General features: G+C 47.1%; 1 protein-coding gene across 4 annotated transcripts in view; it reads left to right on the top strand.

Moving 5' to 3' along the window:
* Positions 1-16,983, top strand: part of Tns3 (tensin 3) — a 235,025-nt gene that overhangs the window by 49,061 nt on the left and 168,981 nt on the right. For 3 of the 4 annotated variants that reach the window (XM_070014524.1, XM_070014526.1, XM_070014523.1), the window contains exon 3: positions 11,813-11,850. In XM_070014524.1, the coding sequence (XP_069870625.1) occupies positions 11,813-11,850 (38 nt within the window). Of the gene's footprint in view, positions 1-11,812; positions 11,851-16,983 lie in introns of those variants that run through there. The other variant, XM_070014528.1, reaches the window with a different exon arrangement.

The following is a 16,983-nucleotide window of genomic DNA, read 5'->3' on the forward strand; positions in this document are numbered from 1 at the left end:
AAGAGGGACTGGACCGTGTTCTGTGTGAGGAAGATGTTCTTGCTAGCTTCATTCATTTGTTAAAGAAGGTACTCCAAGATGTGCCAACGCCAATCACTCGCATGTCACAGCTTCCAGGCATTCAGAAGAGCAAAGACCAAGAACAGTACATGCATGATGGCTCCGTGGCTCGTCCTTTTACAATTTTTATTTCAAATCCAGAATCTATAAATACAGAGGGCTGTGTGTCTGTTTGTGTGTACAGCATGTGCTTGGGCAGAAAAAGTTTCCATGAGACTCTCACCTTCAATTAATCACCAAAAAAGCCAGAAGTGGGGCTATGGCTCAAGTGGTAGAGCACTAGCCTTGGGCAAAAGAGCTCAGAAACAGTCTTAGGTTCTGAGTTCAAGCCCCAAGGCCTGCAGAGAAAGAGAGAGCAAGAGAGAGAGCGAGAGTGAGCAATTGAGAGATAGCAGGGAAGAGAAGAAAAGATATTGTCATATCTTAGGTGACCCCTAACCTTGGATGAGAATGATGAGTCAAAATAAACTTCTTTATAACTTGCCCAGGCTGTGTCTAGTAGGCAGGAGGCATTCTCTGGCTTGCATTAGTAGAGGTATGGCACAGAGAAGAGGTGGTGACTCCAGGAAGGTGGGCAGTGCAGATGACCTCCGATGGGCTATTTGGCAGCCTGCATGCTGGGAGGGCGGAAGCCTTGTGCTGTACCCACTGGTTCCTGGTGTTGTAAGTTTCCCCTTCCCCCAGTGCTCAGGAGAACTCAGAGATGAGTTTGGCTGATAATGCCTGGCTCATCTGACTGCTCTTTTCAGGCCAGTCCATGACTACAGGTATTGTTGCCACACTTCTTTGCAAAGCAGTCACAGTGACCCGTTTCCCCCCCCCCCCCCCCCAGCCACCATCCACAGTTCCCTGAATTTTCCCCAAAGAGATTCTTTGTGCTGACCCCCCTGAAATCCTGTTGGCTCTGCCCTTCTAGTCATACTCTGTCATTTCCAGAGGGAGCAAGGAAACTGAGTCTTCCAGAAGCATGAGAAGGGAGACTGAGCAACTGGATAAATTACACCTGATACTTTCTTTATTTTATTTGTGAACATACTGTACAGAGGGGTTACAATTACATGGGCAGGATAATGCATATATTTCTTACCAAGCATTGCAGCCTCCTCCTTTGTTTACCCTTCACATCCCTTCCCAGCCTCCCCCTTCCCCCCCTGCACCTGATATTTTCAAGCCTGAGACATCTGGGTTCCATTAGTTTACTTTGTAGGCAGATTTTAATTTTTAAAACCTTTTGGGAGCTGGGTATTGGTGGCTCACACCTGTAATCCCAGGTACTCATGAGGCTGAGATCTGAGGATTGTGGTTTGAAGCCAGCCCAGGCAGGAAAGTACATGAGACTCTCATCTCTAATTAACCACCTGAAAGTGATGCTCTGGCTCAAAGTGGTAAGAGTGTTAGCCTTGAGTGAAAAAGCTCAGGGGACATAGCGCCCAGGCCCTGAGTTTAAGCCCCACGACTGACAAAAAAAAAAAAAAAAAAAAAGAGGAAGGATGTAGTTTGAGAGGTTTCAATCCCTGGTCAGCTTTCTAAGTTTTTATTTTTTGTGTGTCGGTTGTGGGGCTTGAACTCTGGGCTTGGGCGCTGTCCCTGAGCTCTTCAGCTCAAGGCAAGTGCTTTCCCATTTGAGCCACAGCACCACTTCCAGTTTTCTAGTGGTTTATTGGAGATAAGAGTCTCTTGGGCTGGGAAGGTCGCTCAGTGGTAGAGCTCTTGCCTTGCGTGCCTGAGGCCCTGGGTTCGATTCCTCAGCACCACATAACCAAGAAGTGGAGCTGTGGCTCAAGTGGTAGAGTGCTAGCCTGGAGCTGAAGAGCTGAGGGACAGTGCCCAGGCCCAGAGTTCAGGCCCACGATCGGATCCAAAAAAAAAAAAAAAAGATGCAGCCCACAGAATGGGAGAAAATTTGGGGCTGGGAAGGTGGCTCAGTAGTAGAGCGCTTGCCTTGTATGCATGAGGCCCTGGGTTCGATTCCTTAGTACCACATAAGCAAAAAGAAAAAAGCCGGAAGTGACTCTGTGGCTCAAGTGGTAGAGCGCTAGCTAGCCTTGAGCTGAAGAGCTGAGGGACAGCGCCCAGGCCCAGAGTTCAGGCCCCACGACTGGACCCCCCCCCAAAAAAAAAAAAGTCTTATGGACTTTCCTGCCCAGGCTGGCTTTGAACCGTGATCCTCAGATCTCAGCCTCCTGAGTAGCTAGGATTACAGGCGTGAGCCACAGGTGCCTGGCTCTCAGTTGTTTTTGAGGCAGAATGTGGCTGGATATCATGGTGGATGGGCCTGGTAGAGCAAAGCTGCTCACTTCCTGATGGCCAGGAAACAGGGTGGGGTCAGGGGTGAAAGGTCAGGGGACAAGGCAACATTTCCCCAGGGCATGTCTCCAGGGATTTACCTCTTCCAGGGAGACTCACGTGTCCTCGTCTTTGGTTCTACTCTCTCTCAAGACCATATTATGAATCTATCAAAGGATCACTCCATTGATTAGGTCAGTGCCTTTAGGACCAGTTTTCCTAAGAGCTCCCCAATGTAGGAGCCTTTGGGAGACATCTTGGATAAACTGCAACGCGTGGCTGTTATCCAGACGGCTCCCTGCGGCTAGCAATTGTCCAGCTGTTGGGTGCCATGCAGGGTGGGCATTCACCACTTTGTTTTGTTTATTTGTTTTGTTTTGTGCCAACAGCTCTGAGTTCACTTGGCTTTTCCACTCAAGGTTGGTGCTCCACCCGTGGAGCTACAACTCCACTTCTATCTTATAGGTGGCTAATGTTTCTGCCCAGGCTGGCTTCAAACCATGATCCTCAGATCTCCACTTCTTTAGTGAGGATTACAGGCATGAGCCACCAGTGTCCTGTACTGGATAGAGGTGCTTTGAACAGGGAGCCTATAAGTCAGAGAAAAACAACTTTGGGGGTAGTGGACCCTCAGGAGCCACACTCAGTCTCATTCTCTAGACTGTGATGAGGGCAGAGAGACAGTGGGCCTGTGAGAAGTGAGTATGTGCCACGCTGTGTGGCTGTAGGCACAGGGTCAGGTCTGTGATGCTGTGTGAATGTTAGTCAGTGGTGTACCAGCCTGCTCGTGAAGATGAAGCTGCCTTTATTTTGTTTTTTATTATTTGCTTTTTCTCCCCCTCCTCCAGGTATAGAGGCTCTGCCTATGGTCACTGCAGATGTGAGTTCAGGTTGCTAGTTCTTTTTTTTTTTTTTTGGGTCCTGTTATGGGGCCTGAACTCTGGGCCTGGGCACTGTCCCTCAGCTCTTCAGCTCAAGGATAGTGCTCTCTCACTTGAGCCACAGCGCCACTTCCGGCTTTTTTTTCTTTTTGCTAATGTGGTGCTGAGGAATCGAACCCAGGGCCTTAGGCATGCAAGGCAAGCACTCTATGACTGAGCCACCTTCCCAGCCCCCAGGTTGCTAGTTCTATCCTAGGCTCCTGGCCTTGGCTTTCTCATCCTGGAGCAGGCTGCCTTGTGTCTGGGAGCTTTGAAGGAGGATTGCTTTGGAGTGGTAGCACTTAGAACCATGCTCACTTGAGAGGGAACCCCTAGGGGACAGGGGTTTCCAGCTACCTTTATATGTGTGTGCGTGTGTGCTTGAACTCAGAGCCTTGAACTTTCCTTTAGCGTTTTTGCTCAAGGCTGGCACTCTACCGCTTGAGTCCCCGCTCCACTTCTGGCTTTTTGCTTGTTAATTGGAGATAAGAGTCTCATGGATTTTCCTGCCTGGGCTGGCGTTGATCCTCAGATTTCAGCCTCTTGAGTAGCTAAGATTATAGGCTCAAGCCACCGGTACCTGTCTTGCATGCATGCTTGATTCTCAGATCCAGCTCCCTCCCTCCCCTGTTGTCAGTGCACAGTATAGATTTCTAGACTTTGTAGAAAGAATGCTTCATTTGTAGGGGTCAGTGCATATCTGTTAAATTAAGGAGGGAGGAACAGGTAGAAAATGTTTAGTGAGCTTTCTTTTAACTGGTTGGGTTTACTTTGTTTTTGTTTTTGCAGTGCTGAGGCAGGTGCTCTATCATTGAGCTGTGGGCCCAGGCCGTAATTTTGTACTTGAAAAACACCTGCTTTGTTGGGGCGGGAGAAGGTCCCTGCAGCGAACCCTCCTTTAACCTTTCGGTTAGAAGCACCAATGATCTCTAACCTCTGAGGGGTGTCCTATCCTGTGAATGGGTCTCACTAATGGAGCTTTCTACAATTAAACTTTCCCCCAGGTTCCCCTGTCTGCAGTAGGGCTGTAGGGTCGCCCTGGCCCATAGTTCCTGGGCTGTCATGAGCTCTCATGAATAGGATTTGAAGAGGGCTTGTGGAGATAACGGGGAAACAAGAACAGCTAGACCAGTATTGTGGGGTTAGCCTGGCTTTCCTGTCTTCAGCTCCTAGCCGAGCTCTAGGAGGACAGAACTGTCACAGCTGCTGACACTTGGAGGGAAAAAGACCTGCAAAAGCAGACCAGGCCCATGTGTGGTGTCCAGCGGCGAGCAGCTGGGGTTTGTGTGTCTTCACAGGAAATCATCTCCGCTGCCTCTGGGAGAGCTTGGCCTGGCTCCTCCCTGTCTGTGACCGTCCATGGTGCTTTCCAGCAAAGCTGGCTGCTTATTGAGCTGGAATCTGGGTCTAGGCAGGCACTGTGGTTGTGCAGACAGGAGCCCAGCAATCAAATACTGGCTTATTCCCTGTTGGATGCTGTTTCCCCTTAGTGTTTTGATTATTACTGTCTGCAGGTGGAAATACTTCATTTTTAAGATCCCTTTTACTCAATACACTATGTAGGAACCACCAAAGGAAAAGGAGACATTTCAGAGTGCTCTGTTTTACAATGTGTCTATATGTCTTTGCATGCTGGTCTGGGTGTACATGTTACCCAGGTAGGGGACATAGCTTCATCCTGTGGGCCAGAGGGCATGTCCTTTCTCTGGCTTACTTCTAGAAGGGGCAGCAGCAGAGCCCCGTAGAGATGACAAGACTGTGGACATAGCCCACAGCATTCCCAGGACCTATGGAAGCTTCAGAATGTGAGAAGCCGAGGTTGGCTCGCTCAGGGGCTCACTTCTTACTAGGTAAATATGTATAGAGTGTTATATAAAAGATTCTAACAGCCTCATCAGGCCACAGCCAGGATTCCCAAGGCCCGCAGAGACATTTTGAAGAATAGCAGTTCCAAGACAACATCTAACAATGTCAGGGTCTTTTGGAGCCAGGCAGCTCTGATGCCAACAGAGACTAGTGGGGGAGCCAGTATTTTTAAACATGGCTTTCTTTGGTAGCTTCCCTCTGATGAGGGGGCTGACCTGTCGCCTGCCAAGCCCAATGGGAAGGCAGACGGGATCTGCAAGCTGTGGAGTCAGAAATACCCCTAGGTTCCTCATAGTCCCTTGCCTGTGCTCACACAACATAGGCTGAGCAGGGCTAGACCAGGAACCAACTTCTCAAGGGAAATACTGGGAGTGCTACCTACAAGCATTGGGTGTCATCAACTCTCACACTCTTCAAGACTTTTAAGCTCTTCACTTTTTTTTTTTGGTCTGGTTGTGGGGCCTGAACTCTGGGCCTGGGCGCTGTCCCTCAGCTCCTCAGCTCAAGGCTAGCGCTGTACCACTTGAGCCACAGCACCACTTCCGGCTTTTTTCTTTTTGCTTATGTGGTGCTGAGGAGTCGAACTCAGGGCCTCAGGCATGCAAGGCAAGCGCTCTACCACTGAGCCACCTTCCCAGCCCCTTAAGCTTTTACAAGTAGTTGGATGGGAAGTGGCATTCTTTTCAAATTTATCTAGTTATTATGTGGTATAAGTTCTTTTTACTGGAACAAACGGGCCTTTGCTTGTTGGAAAATTAGGTGACATTTATTTTCATCCTGATTTCTAAGTGACAAGGATACTAAATCTCTTAAAGATATATGTGGAACCTGTTGATGCATATTTATATATAAGTAAAATATGTACATATATATTATATTTCTAGCATGCATGAAGCCCTGGTTTCAATTCCTCAATACCACATAAACAGAAAAGCTGGTAATGGCACTGTGGCTCAAGTGGTAAAGTGCTAACCTTGAGCAAAAAGAAGCTCAGGGATAGTGCCTAGTTCCTGAGTTCAACCCCAGGACTGGCCAAATAAAAACCCCAAATAGGTATTTCTTATCTTTTTACCTTATGTATTGCAGACATTACAGCTATTTGCTTTTGTCTCTTTTTCTAGGTTGTGTTTATTATACTTCATTCAGAAGTTGTAAGGTCTGGTTTGTTTTAGATCTACCTACTTTTAATGTAGTATATGTGTGTGTTTGGTGGCAGTACTGGGGCCTTTCCCTTGAGAGGCAGATGCTCTAACATTTGAGCCATGCCTCTAGCCAGGAGTGAGTGAGTGACTCTGTGTGTGTGTGTGTGTGTGTGTGTGTGTGTGTGTGTGTGTGTGTGTGTGTGTGTGTGTGTGTGTGTGTGTGTGTGTGTGTGTAGGGGGTAGATAGGAATGGGTACTAGTGCTTGAACACATGCCTGGGAACTATTGCTTTTTTTTTTTTTTCTCAAGGATGGTGCTCTACCACTTGAGCCACCGCTCCACTTTTGACTTTTTAGTTAATTGGAGATAGGAGTCTCATAGACTTTCCTGCCTGGCTGGCTTTGAAAAACAGTCTTCAGATCTCAGCCTCCTGAGTAGTTAAGATTACAGGCATGAGCTCTCTTTTTAATGAAAGGGACATACATGATGATCATTTTGAATCTGAGAGTCTGTAATCTAGAATAGTTCCAAATCTGAAACTTGTAATTTCCCCAGATTTCTCATTGGAGTATTCCAGATTTTAGACTTGATTAAGGACATTTAATTAGTGAAATTTGTGTCTACTTTCCATAACTGGGAAAAGCTGAAATCTGAAACATTTTAGTTACAAACCTTTGGTTAAAGAACACTACATCTGTATTTATAATTATGATGAGCTAGGTTCTTTTCCCATAATAAATGAATATACTGGGCAAACTTCAGTGTACACAGTCACTGTGCCTACATTTTATTTTTAATATAATATTTTATTGTTATTATAAAAGTGACGTACAGAGGGGTGACAGTTACCATAATTTAGGTAAAGAGTACGTTTCTGTTTGGACAATGTCACTCTTCCCTTGCTCTATCCCAGTTTAATATAATTTTAAAAAATTATCTTTAAGTAATTGTATAGACTGCTTTGAGTTGATGTTTCAATTCAACATGGCAGTTTATGAATGCTGTACTTGTTGATTGGTGTCATTGCTCTCATCGTTCTCCACCATCTGTCTTAATCATCACATTCTGTCAAGTTCCCTGTGAACATGCCTTTTATATTCTTTTTTTTTTTTTTGGTAGGTCGTGGGGCTTGAACTCTGGGCCTGGGCACTGTGCCTCAGCTCTTCAGCTCAAGGCAAGCGCTCTACCACTTGAGCCACAGCGCCACTTCCAATGCCTTTTATATTCTGACAATTAGAATCCACAGCTGATGGTTTAGGAGGTGGAACTCAGCCTTTGAGAACACTATGTAGCCTGCTAGAAATCATGGGTTTGTGAGCCGATTTTACTCTAGGAAACTGAGTGAGGGTCTCTGGTCTAGAATCTTTCGTAGCTTTTTTTTTTTTCCAACGCTGAGGACTGAACCCAGGGCCTTGCGCTCGCCAGGCGGGCGCCTTTCCATTGAGCTAAACCCCCAGTCTCTGGTCTAGAATCTGTGTGTATTCTGTTCCTTGGGGTCTGCTGGATGTTCTGAAAATGACTCCCCATCGACTCTGAGTATTTCAACCATTCATACAATGGACAGTCAACTGGCACTGATGGAAGTCCAGGATTTAAAACAAAGCCTCATGGCCGGGGCTGGTGGCTCTCACCTGTAATCCTGGCTACTCAGGAGGCCTACATCTGAGGATCATGGTTTGAAGCCAGCCCAGGCAAGAAAGTCTGTGAGATTTCTATCTTCAATTAACCAGCAAAAAGGTGAAAGTGGAGGTGTGGCTCAAGTGGTAGAGTGCCACCCTTGAGGGAAAAACCCAAGTAAGAGTGCAAGACCCCTATGTTCAAGCTCTAGTACTGGCACCAAAAACAACAACAACAAAACCCTATCACCTTGCAGCCTGTCAACGGAAGAGGGTCCACTGAAACTATGGTCCTGCATGCCAAGTGTGGGGTTGATGGCAGGGGCAGACGAGTGGGCCTGGGGGGGGGGTCAGTACAGGATGGTTGCGGTGATGAATAGAGTCAGCTGTCCACCTTGGATGACAGAGGACACAGGGAGAGTTGCCAGCACCAGGCCACTAAGCATATCTGCTCAGTCAGTTTTGAGTTTTTCCTGTGATTGGCTGTTCTGAAAATCAGCAAGCATGTGGCCCTGAGAAACTGAGGCTGGGGCAGAGGTGCCTGGAATCCTGTGATGCTTCGTGGCTACCCTGTCCGTCAAGTCACCCCATGTCATGAGGGTATTAGAGGCACGATCACATGCCACACATGGTGTGCGGCAGACAGGAGAGTGTAGGGCCCTGATCACGCACAGCTGGCTGGAGCGAGTGGTCAGCCCTTAGAGGACTGGCTGGAGGTCCAGTTCTGAGGACTTAGTTCCTATATCCATAAACGTGGAGGATCTCCTGTCCACACAGCTGAGATCCTTGTAGAATCTGTCTATACCCCCATGCTTAGTGACGGTCATGACTTTGGTTTTTTTTTTTTTTTGGGGGGGGGGTCCGGTTGTGGGGTCTGAACTCTGGGCCTGGTTGCTGTCCCTCAGCTCTTCAGCTCAAGGCTAGCGCTCTACCGCTTGAGCCACAGCGCCACTTCCGGCTTTTTTCTTTTTGCTTATGTGGTGCTGAGGAATCGAACCCAGGGCCTCTTGCATGCAAGGCAAGCGCTCTACCACTGAGCCACCTTCCCAGCCCGTCATGACTTTGACCTGCACTGGCCTGTGGCCTCCTCCAAGGCTGAGTAGGCTGTGCACCGTGAATGTGGCACACCAACCAGCCCATTTGGGGTTGAGCTGGCCTATTGTATTATTGTCTACCGCTGTGTTACAGTTTACCGCACACGTTAATGACTTCATACAACAGCGAGCATCTGTTATATGTCCAACCTTTTCTGTGGATCAGGAATTGGGGGTTGGTTCTGGCTTGGGGTCAGCTAAAGGCCCTGCTGGGGCTGCAACTTGCTTCCTAGATGGTACTCAGGTGACTAGCAGCTGTGTGCTGCCTCTGGGTGCTAGGCCTTAGGACCTTGTGGAATGGAAGCCTGGCCCAGTGCTGTTCCAGTGTTCTTGCAGAGGGGAGTCACCTTGTCCCTTCTGCCGTGCTTCAGTGTCAAACAGACTGGTCATAACTCAGTAATTGTGGGAACTGTCTCCAAGCCTGAGCATGGCATGGTGTAGACCAGTTACTTGGCTGTGACTGCAGGATTCCCCACTTGCACCTCTGGTTCTGACTGATTCGTGGGCTTTGACTTGGTCCTTCCCGCCATTCTCAGGCCAGAATGCCTGTGTCTGGATTTTAATATCATGGAAAAGTTGCCCCTACCTTTTTTTCCCAAGTGGAAGCCTATTTTGATTCTCAAATCCCTGTGTATTGTATGTGCTAGAGAATGAGGAATAAATATTTGCGTGGGTATGTAATCTAACAGTCCTTTGAAGCAGAGAGGAGAGAGAGAGAGAGAGAGAGAGAGAGAGAGAGAGAGAGAGAGAGAGAGAGAGAGAGAGAGAGACAGACAGACAGACAGGCAGACAGACAGAGACAGAGACAGAGAGAGAGACAGAGAGAGAAAGAGACAGAAAAAGAGAGGGATGAAGAATGAGATCTTGCAAAGATAAAAATTTATTAGCAGCTACTGGAGTTTCCTAACTCTTAGACCCACGGCATATTTAACCTGTTTTATCTTCATTATAACTCATTTAATCCTCGTGACTTCATCCACCTAAGACAGTGTGAGGACTCAGAGGAAAGTTTCCTGAATTCCAGGACTTCACCTCTCAACCAAATTATTTATTTATTTATTTGCCAGTCCTGGGGCTTGAACTCAGGGCCTGGGGGCTGCCCCTGAGCTTTCTTTTTGCTCAAGGCTAGCACTCTACCACTTGTACCACAGTGCCATTTCTGGCTTGTTCTGTGTATGAGGTATTGAGGAATTGAACCCAGGGCTTCATGCATGCTAGGCATTACTAAGCCACATTCCCAGCCCCAAACCTCTTATATTTTGAGGTGGCTGGGAACTTGAACTTTAACAGGGCCTGGGTTCAATGCCCTAGCTTTTGTGCTCAAAGCTGGTGCCCTACCATTCGAGCCACAATTCCATTTCTGGCTTTTTGTGGTTAATTGGAGATAAGAGTCTCATGAACTTTTCTGCCTGGATTGGCTTTGAACTTCAATCCTTAGATCTCAGCCTCTTCAGTAGCTGGGATTACAGGTATGAGCCACCAGTACCCAGCACCACCATAACACTTGAAATAGAACTCCTGAGAGGTCCTGGAACCTGTACACAGAGCCCAGACAGGAAGTCCTGCTCAAGTGTCCCTGCCTGTCTGCCAGAGTTGGGGGGAGTGAGGGAAGGTACCCACCCTCCCTTTGGGGCTCTCACAAGCAGCGGTGGTGGTTTTCTTGTGCAGTTGTTTCTTTCCCTAATGTTCACCCCTCCTGCCCTCTCTACCAGGGCGGGGCCTGCTCTGGCTCCCCACGGTGGCGGCTCTTAGGCCTTAGGGGCACAGCTGTGGTCTCTGGGACAGGGGGAGGGGCCTGTGAAATCTGCATTGGTTCCAGCCCCCACGTCTGCATTGTTAGGGTCTCCCATGACACAGAACTGGCTCAGTTCACACAATGACTCCTGTGGAAGGATTCCCTTGCAGGAATTTAGACATGAATTTATTCTGACAGTCCCTTCTTAGCTAGCCCGGAAGTGGATACAGCCCAGAAATCAAGTGTGTGACCTGCTCACTCCTGTAAAGCCTGCAGTGGATCATTTAGTGGGCATTGTCTTTCCTCTCTTGTTTTTGTTTTTGGAATGAGTTCTCTTTTGTAGGCATGTGTGAATGCTTTTTACTACCTAAACTTACTGCCTTTTCTTCTTTAGGGATTCAATTTGCCTTGATGTGCCCCCTTGAAAAACAAATCATGACAAATTTTACACTTGGGCCAATTGAGTCACTGCCTCATTTTAATTTTAAAGAATAGTGCCAACTTGTGTTTTTCACACTTAATTGAACACAGGGTCTCACACATGCTCTGATGCTCAGATAGACCCCTAGTCCTGTGATCCCTTGTCTTTTCATATTCTGTGTCCTTGGTCACCTACTGTTCCTGCCTTGTGTCCTAAGAGTACACCTATCCTTAGGAAGTCAAAGAGACTTTTGATTTTCCTCTTGGAATATATATATATATATATATATATATATATATATATATATATATATATATATATATATATATATATATATATATGTGTATGTATGTATGTATGTATTTGCTGGTTCTAGGGCTTGAACTCAGGTCTGGGTGCTGTCCCTTAGAGCTTTTTCACTCAGGAATGGCACTCTACCATTTGATTCACTGCTCCATTTTGGTTTTTTGGAGATAAGAGTCTCTTTCTTGCTTGGACTGGCTTTTGAACCTTGAACCTAAGATCTCAGCCTCCTGAGTAGCTAGGTGGGAGCCACCAGTGCCCAGCTCCTTTTGGACTTTCTGAAGAAACAAGTGATTTTGGAGAGGTTGGATATTGCTGCTGAGACTGCTTGACACACATTCATATTCTCCTTTTTTTTTTTCCCCCCAGCCTGCAAATATTCCTGCCACAAGAAATGTGAAGGCCAGGTAAGTGGTGTATGGCTTTCCCGTGGGACTTCTTGCAGCCGGGCTGGCCTTGGTTGGGTGATATGTGGAGAAGGTTGGGGGAGGGGACTCTTGGATCCCAGCCACAGAAAGAGAATTGTTTGGAGTGCTGGCTGGTGGGTACTGGCTTTCTCAGAATGCAGCGTATACTTTTCATCTGGAAAATAAACTGAAGATGTTTGTAACACATGTGTTTAATTATAGAAAATAATTCTTGAGAATTGGATTTCAGATAAGAATTTATAGTAGTTTTCTCCTGGCTGTGCCACCACCAGATCTTTCTCAGTGACAAGCGATCCCTGCTTTCTCCTTCCATTGGCACCTGGTCCGTAGACAGAGAGGGGGCCCAGGGACCACGCTTGGCTTGGGAGACTGTGCTGCCTTGCTTTGAAGATAGTTGTGTACAGAATAGTTGGCAATTTCAGCTGCCACAAAGATCCTGGAACCCTGGCACGAGGCTGGTTAGACTGATTTTGCACATCCTTAAGAGAGATTACATTTTGAGGGGCCCCAATGGCTATGGCCTTGCTGTGTCTTGCTGGATTTGGTGTGATGGGTAGGGAGCTGCAGGGGTGCTTGGGAAAGAGTTGGAAGTTTCTTTCCTCTTGCAGTGTCTGCACCTCTGGGTTCTCTAGCTGTATAATGGGGCTTCAGAGCAGTCTCTGGGAAGGTTACTGGAGCTGTAAACTAGGCAGATGAGGTTTTGGGGACTTGGGATTTTGTTCCTGTTAGAAAGCTTGTGGGTGGTCATCTCTCCAGGTTCCTAGCCTGTCCTTAGCTTCAGAGCTGATGATTGGGCTAGAAGCAGAGTTCATGGTGCTATGGACCAGCTTGTGTTTTCCCTATGAGGACTAGCAGGGCCTATATTCTTCACTCACCCTGGTGAGTACACCATGTGCACGTGCACATGTGCATACATGCAGGCACACATATGTACTTATTCACATACATGTATACACATATACCCATGCACACACAAACTCATGTGTTCAAGATACGAGTTTTCTTGAAATGTCTACCAAGTTTCAGACTGGGCAGAAGCAGAGAGCAGTGGCCCCAGTCTGCTAGTATAGTTGCTCCCCAGGCCCAAACTAGCTGCCGCTCTTCCTGCCTGTTCCAGCCCACCACCTCCCTTTCTCAGAAGCCCGTGGTTCACTGTGTGGGCCTTGTGATGGTGGCAGGTAGTTCTGCTCTGCTTTCCCCCTACTCTAAAGAAGAGTTCCTCCTCCTGGGGCATCCACACATGGCAGAGGAAGCAGGTGCTGATGTCTGATCCTGGGGCGTGTTTTAGGTCTTTGGGTCACAGATGGCTCCTTGTTTCCTCCAGAGGATGGTGTGGCTGATGTGAATGACTCTCCTCCACATTCATGTCATAGACTTTAAGAGGTTCCTCCCTCTCAGAGGACACAAATGCTCCCCTCACCCCCGAGCCTTCTCTTGACTATGGGCCCTGTCTTGTCACTGAAGTGTGTGTGAGAGATGGGCTCCAGTGGCTTGGCCTGTCACCTTCCCTGCCTCTCCTGGCTGAGCTGTAGAAATGAGCCTGCCCCTTGTTTTTACCATTTCTGGCAGCTTGTGGCGGGGGTAGGGGGTAGGGGTGGGAGATGTTGATTTCTTGGGTTCAAAGAAAATATTCCAAGAGTATCACTGATGATGGTATTTCTAACCACAGCAATTGGATAGATCAGCTTTTACTTCTATCAGCTCCTGCCAGGGAGAAATGTATCTGGATTCTTTTTTTTTTGATAATACAGCATTGAATAGCAGGAGAAAATGTCACCAGTAGCAACAAAGCACCTTCTTATTCTAAAACAATAATGCCTTCGTTGTTGGGGATATATGAGGGCTGTGAATTCTCAGTGGCCCCTGCATGGCTCAGATGTGGTGGGGTGGGGCTCCATGGCCCTGCAGGCAGCACAGTCCTGCGAGCATTGGAATGAGGTTTTCCTGCCAGCTTTGCTACACGGTGTATCATAAATCACACTTAGGTTTTGGGCTCTTTATGACTCTTTGTGGTGTATGGACTAGCAGGCAAGTCCCCTAAATTGAACACTATAGTCTTAGGTCTTTTTGTTTGACTTTTCTGCCAGTTATGGAGCTTGAACTCAGGGTCTGAGTGCTGTCCTCAAGCTTCTTTTTCACTCAAGTTGGTTTTCTACCATCGGAGTCACATCTCCAAATTCAGTCATTCTCCTCCCCATTAATTGGAGATAGTAATCTTCCGGACTTACTTGCCTGCCTTTGAATCTCGATTCTCAGATCTCAGCCTCCTGAGTAGCTAAGTTTACAGGTGCGAGCTACTGATGCCAAGCAGATTAGGGTCTTCTGTTGGACCTGCACTCCCTGTTGCTGCCTGCCTGGGTGATGGTCTGTGCTCTGTGAGGAATGCCTACACCCCGAGGCACATGGTTGGCTAGGTAGACAGAATACCCTGACCATCACCTGTTCTGTGAGGACTACCGGCACAGGCTCCCATCCAGGCCTGCAGGTTCTGGTAGTAATGAGGACTTGGAGAGATTGTTATGCAAAGAGCATTGAGTAGCTGGTGGGGGCTCAGCAGGGAGACCCAGACACACTAGAAGCTCTGCTGGACCAAGGGTGCATTCATTAGCCATTGGGTCCGCTGCTCCTCAGGGCAGATTGTGGGTTCAATGGGCAGCTAGAGGCAGAGACTTGGAAATTTGATCTCCTTGGTGCATTTTGGCTGAAGGTGATTCAGCCCACTTGCTGTGCTCTGAATGTTCTGCATATCTTTGAGTTCTTGTGTATGTGCTTGTGCGCGTGCATACACATTGCATGCATTGAACTCAGGCCTGAGTGCTGACCCTTAACTTTTTTATTCAAGGCTAGCACTCTACCATTTGAGTAACATCGCCCTGATGATTTATTTTAGTTGCTAAGTAGACAGAAGGTTCTCTCACATTTGTCTCTCTGTGCTGGCTCTGAACCTTGATCTTCAGATGTCAGCCTCCTGAGAAGTTAAGATTACAAATCTGAGTATCGGTGCCACCTGCTGAAGTTCATATTTTGAAACCCAATCCCCAAAGGGTTGTAATTAGGAGGTGTTGCCTCTAGGAGGTGATTAGGTCATGTGGCTGGGTCCCTTGTGAATGGGATTAGTGCCCTCATAAAAGAGGCTCCAGAGAGTTTCCTTGTCTGTCATTTACATCATTGAACAGACACAGTGAGAAGGTACCATGTGTGAACCAGAGCGCGGGTTCCCAACCAGCACCAAATATACTGGTGTCTTTTTTTTTTTTTTTTTGGGTGGGCCGTGGGCTTGGGCGCTGCCCCTCAGGTCTTCAGCTCAAGGCGAGCGCTATACTGCAGAGCCACAGTGCTACTTCTGGTTTTCTAGTGGTTTATTGGAGATAAGAGTTTTACAGACTTTTCCTGCCTGGGCTGGCTTTGAACCAGGATCCTCAGATCTCAGCCTCCTGAGAAGCTAAGATTACAGGTGTGAGCCCCTGGCGCCCGCTAATACTGGTATCTTAATCTCAGGATGTTCAGCCTCTAGATCTCATCTACTTAGAACTTAGCCTCCCAGGCTAAGCTATTTCATTAAGACAGCCTAGATGGACTAATATAGGCCTCGTTCTTCAGTGTGAACTAGTGACAGTACTCTCTATAATACACATAAAAGTACTCTTTTTGAGGGTTAGGGATTTAGCTCAGTGGAAGAGCACTTCCCTGGCAAGTATAAGGTCTTGAGTTCCATCCTCAGCTCTGAGGAAAAAAAAAAAAAGAAAAGAAAATAAAGAAAGAGCTCTTTTCTCAGCTGTGGATTGGGATAATACTGTGTAAATTCTGGGGGAAGTGCAGTGATCTATGAACATTTGAGAACTTCAAGTGCTTCCTGGAATGCTGGGTGTGTCCAGTTGAACACAGGAGCTTGCTTGAGTTATGTGACCTGATGTCTTCCTGCCATTGGTTGACTAATTGACAGAAGGGATAAAAGACATAAGAGGGATGGGAATGTAGCTTAGTGGTAGAATGCTTGTCTACCATCTATGAAGCCCTGGGTTCTATTCCTCAGTACCACATAAACAGAAAAAGCCAGAAGGGGTGCTGTGGCTCAAGTGGTAGAGTGCTAGCCTTGAGCAAAAAGCTCAGGGATAGTGCCAGGTCCTGAGTTCACACCCCAGGACTGGCAAAAAAAAAAAAAAAAAAAGGAAAAATACAGCAGGTTTTGGGAAGATGTTGGTAAGGAAGAAAGGAGGAAAAGGAGGTATGGGGATTTCTGAGATTGCCCCAAAAAGTGGCCTGAGAATATTTAACCTGTGGATGCCCTGGGTGTAGCCTCCCTTTATTTTCACACAGATATTGACACCTTTGCCCTTTAGAAGTGCTCCCTTTTTTTTTTTCAGTCTAAGATGTCTTGAGTTAACTAAGCTGGAGTCAAATATATATGTATGTATATATATGCATATATGATTGTTAGCTTATATGGCGGATTTCCAAGTAATATGTAGTTGCTTGCCTGAAAGCATTTTAGGATCGAGGTGCAGTGTAGCATGTGTTAGAAGCTTCTGTTCCAGGAGATAGTTGTGGCTGATTCCTAGTGAAGCTAGTGTCTGCCTTCTAAGAAGCACAGATTTCTCACTATTCTTGTAAGCTTGTGGCCAGTCTGGCAAGAATGTGTCATCTTGTGTAGTTACCAATGTAAATGTCACTTTGTGGTCACATGTTTGTTCTTTAGGATGGCTTAGGTTGAAACTGTGTTTGTTTAGGATTTACTAACCCCACCCCAACAAATGGCCAAAGGGGATGACAGCTATGGCCCCACACAGTGACTGCATCTGTGACTGTGGCCGTGGGTGGCATCATGCAGTGGTGACGTGGCAGCCCTGAATTATGGGAGCACACTGCCTTATATTCTCACACTGACAAAGCCGGGAGCTTACGGTTCTCAGAATGCATCTCCATCCTGCAGCCATGCGTGTCTGTGTAAATGTCTATGTGGATTACACGTTAGCTTTAAACCAATACTATACTGAGAAGATCTGCCAGTTAGTGTAGGCTAAGTTGTCATTTATCACTGTGTATCAGAAAATAAGGTAGGCCTCAGGACATCCCTGACACAAATCTGCACCTGTTTGCTCTTTCATCTGCCAG

This window comes from Dipodomys merriami, unplaced genomic scaffold, assembly GCF_024711535.1.
Source record: "Dipodomys merriami isolate MVZ:Mamm:240054 unplaced genomic scaffold, mDipMer1.0.p SCAF_98, whole genome shotgun sequence".
Classification (NCBI taxonomy): domain Eukaryota; kingdom Metazoa; phylum Chordata; class Mammalia; order Rodentia; family Heteromyidae; genus Dipodomys; species Dipodomys merriami.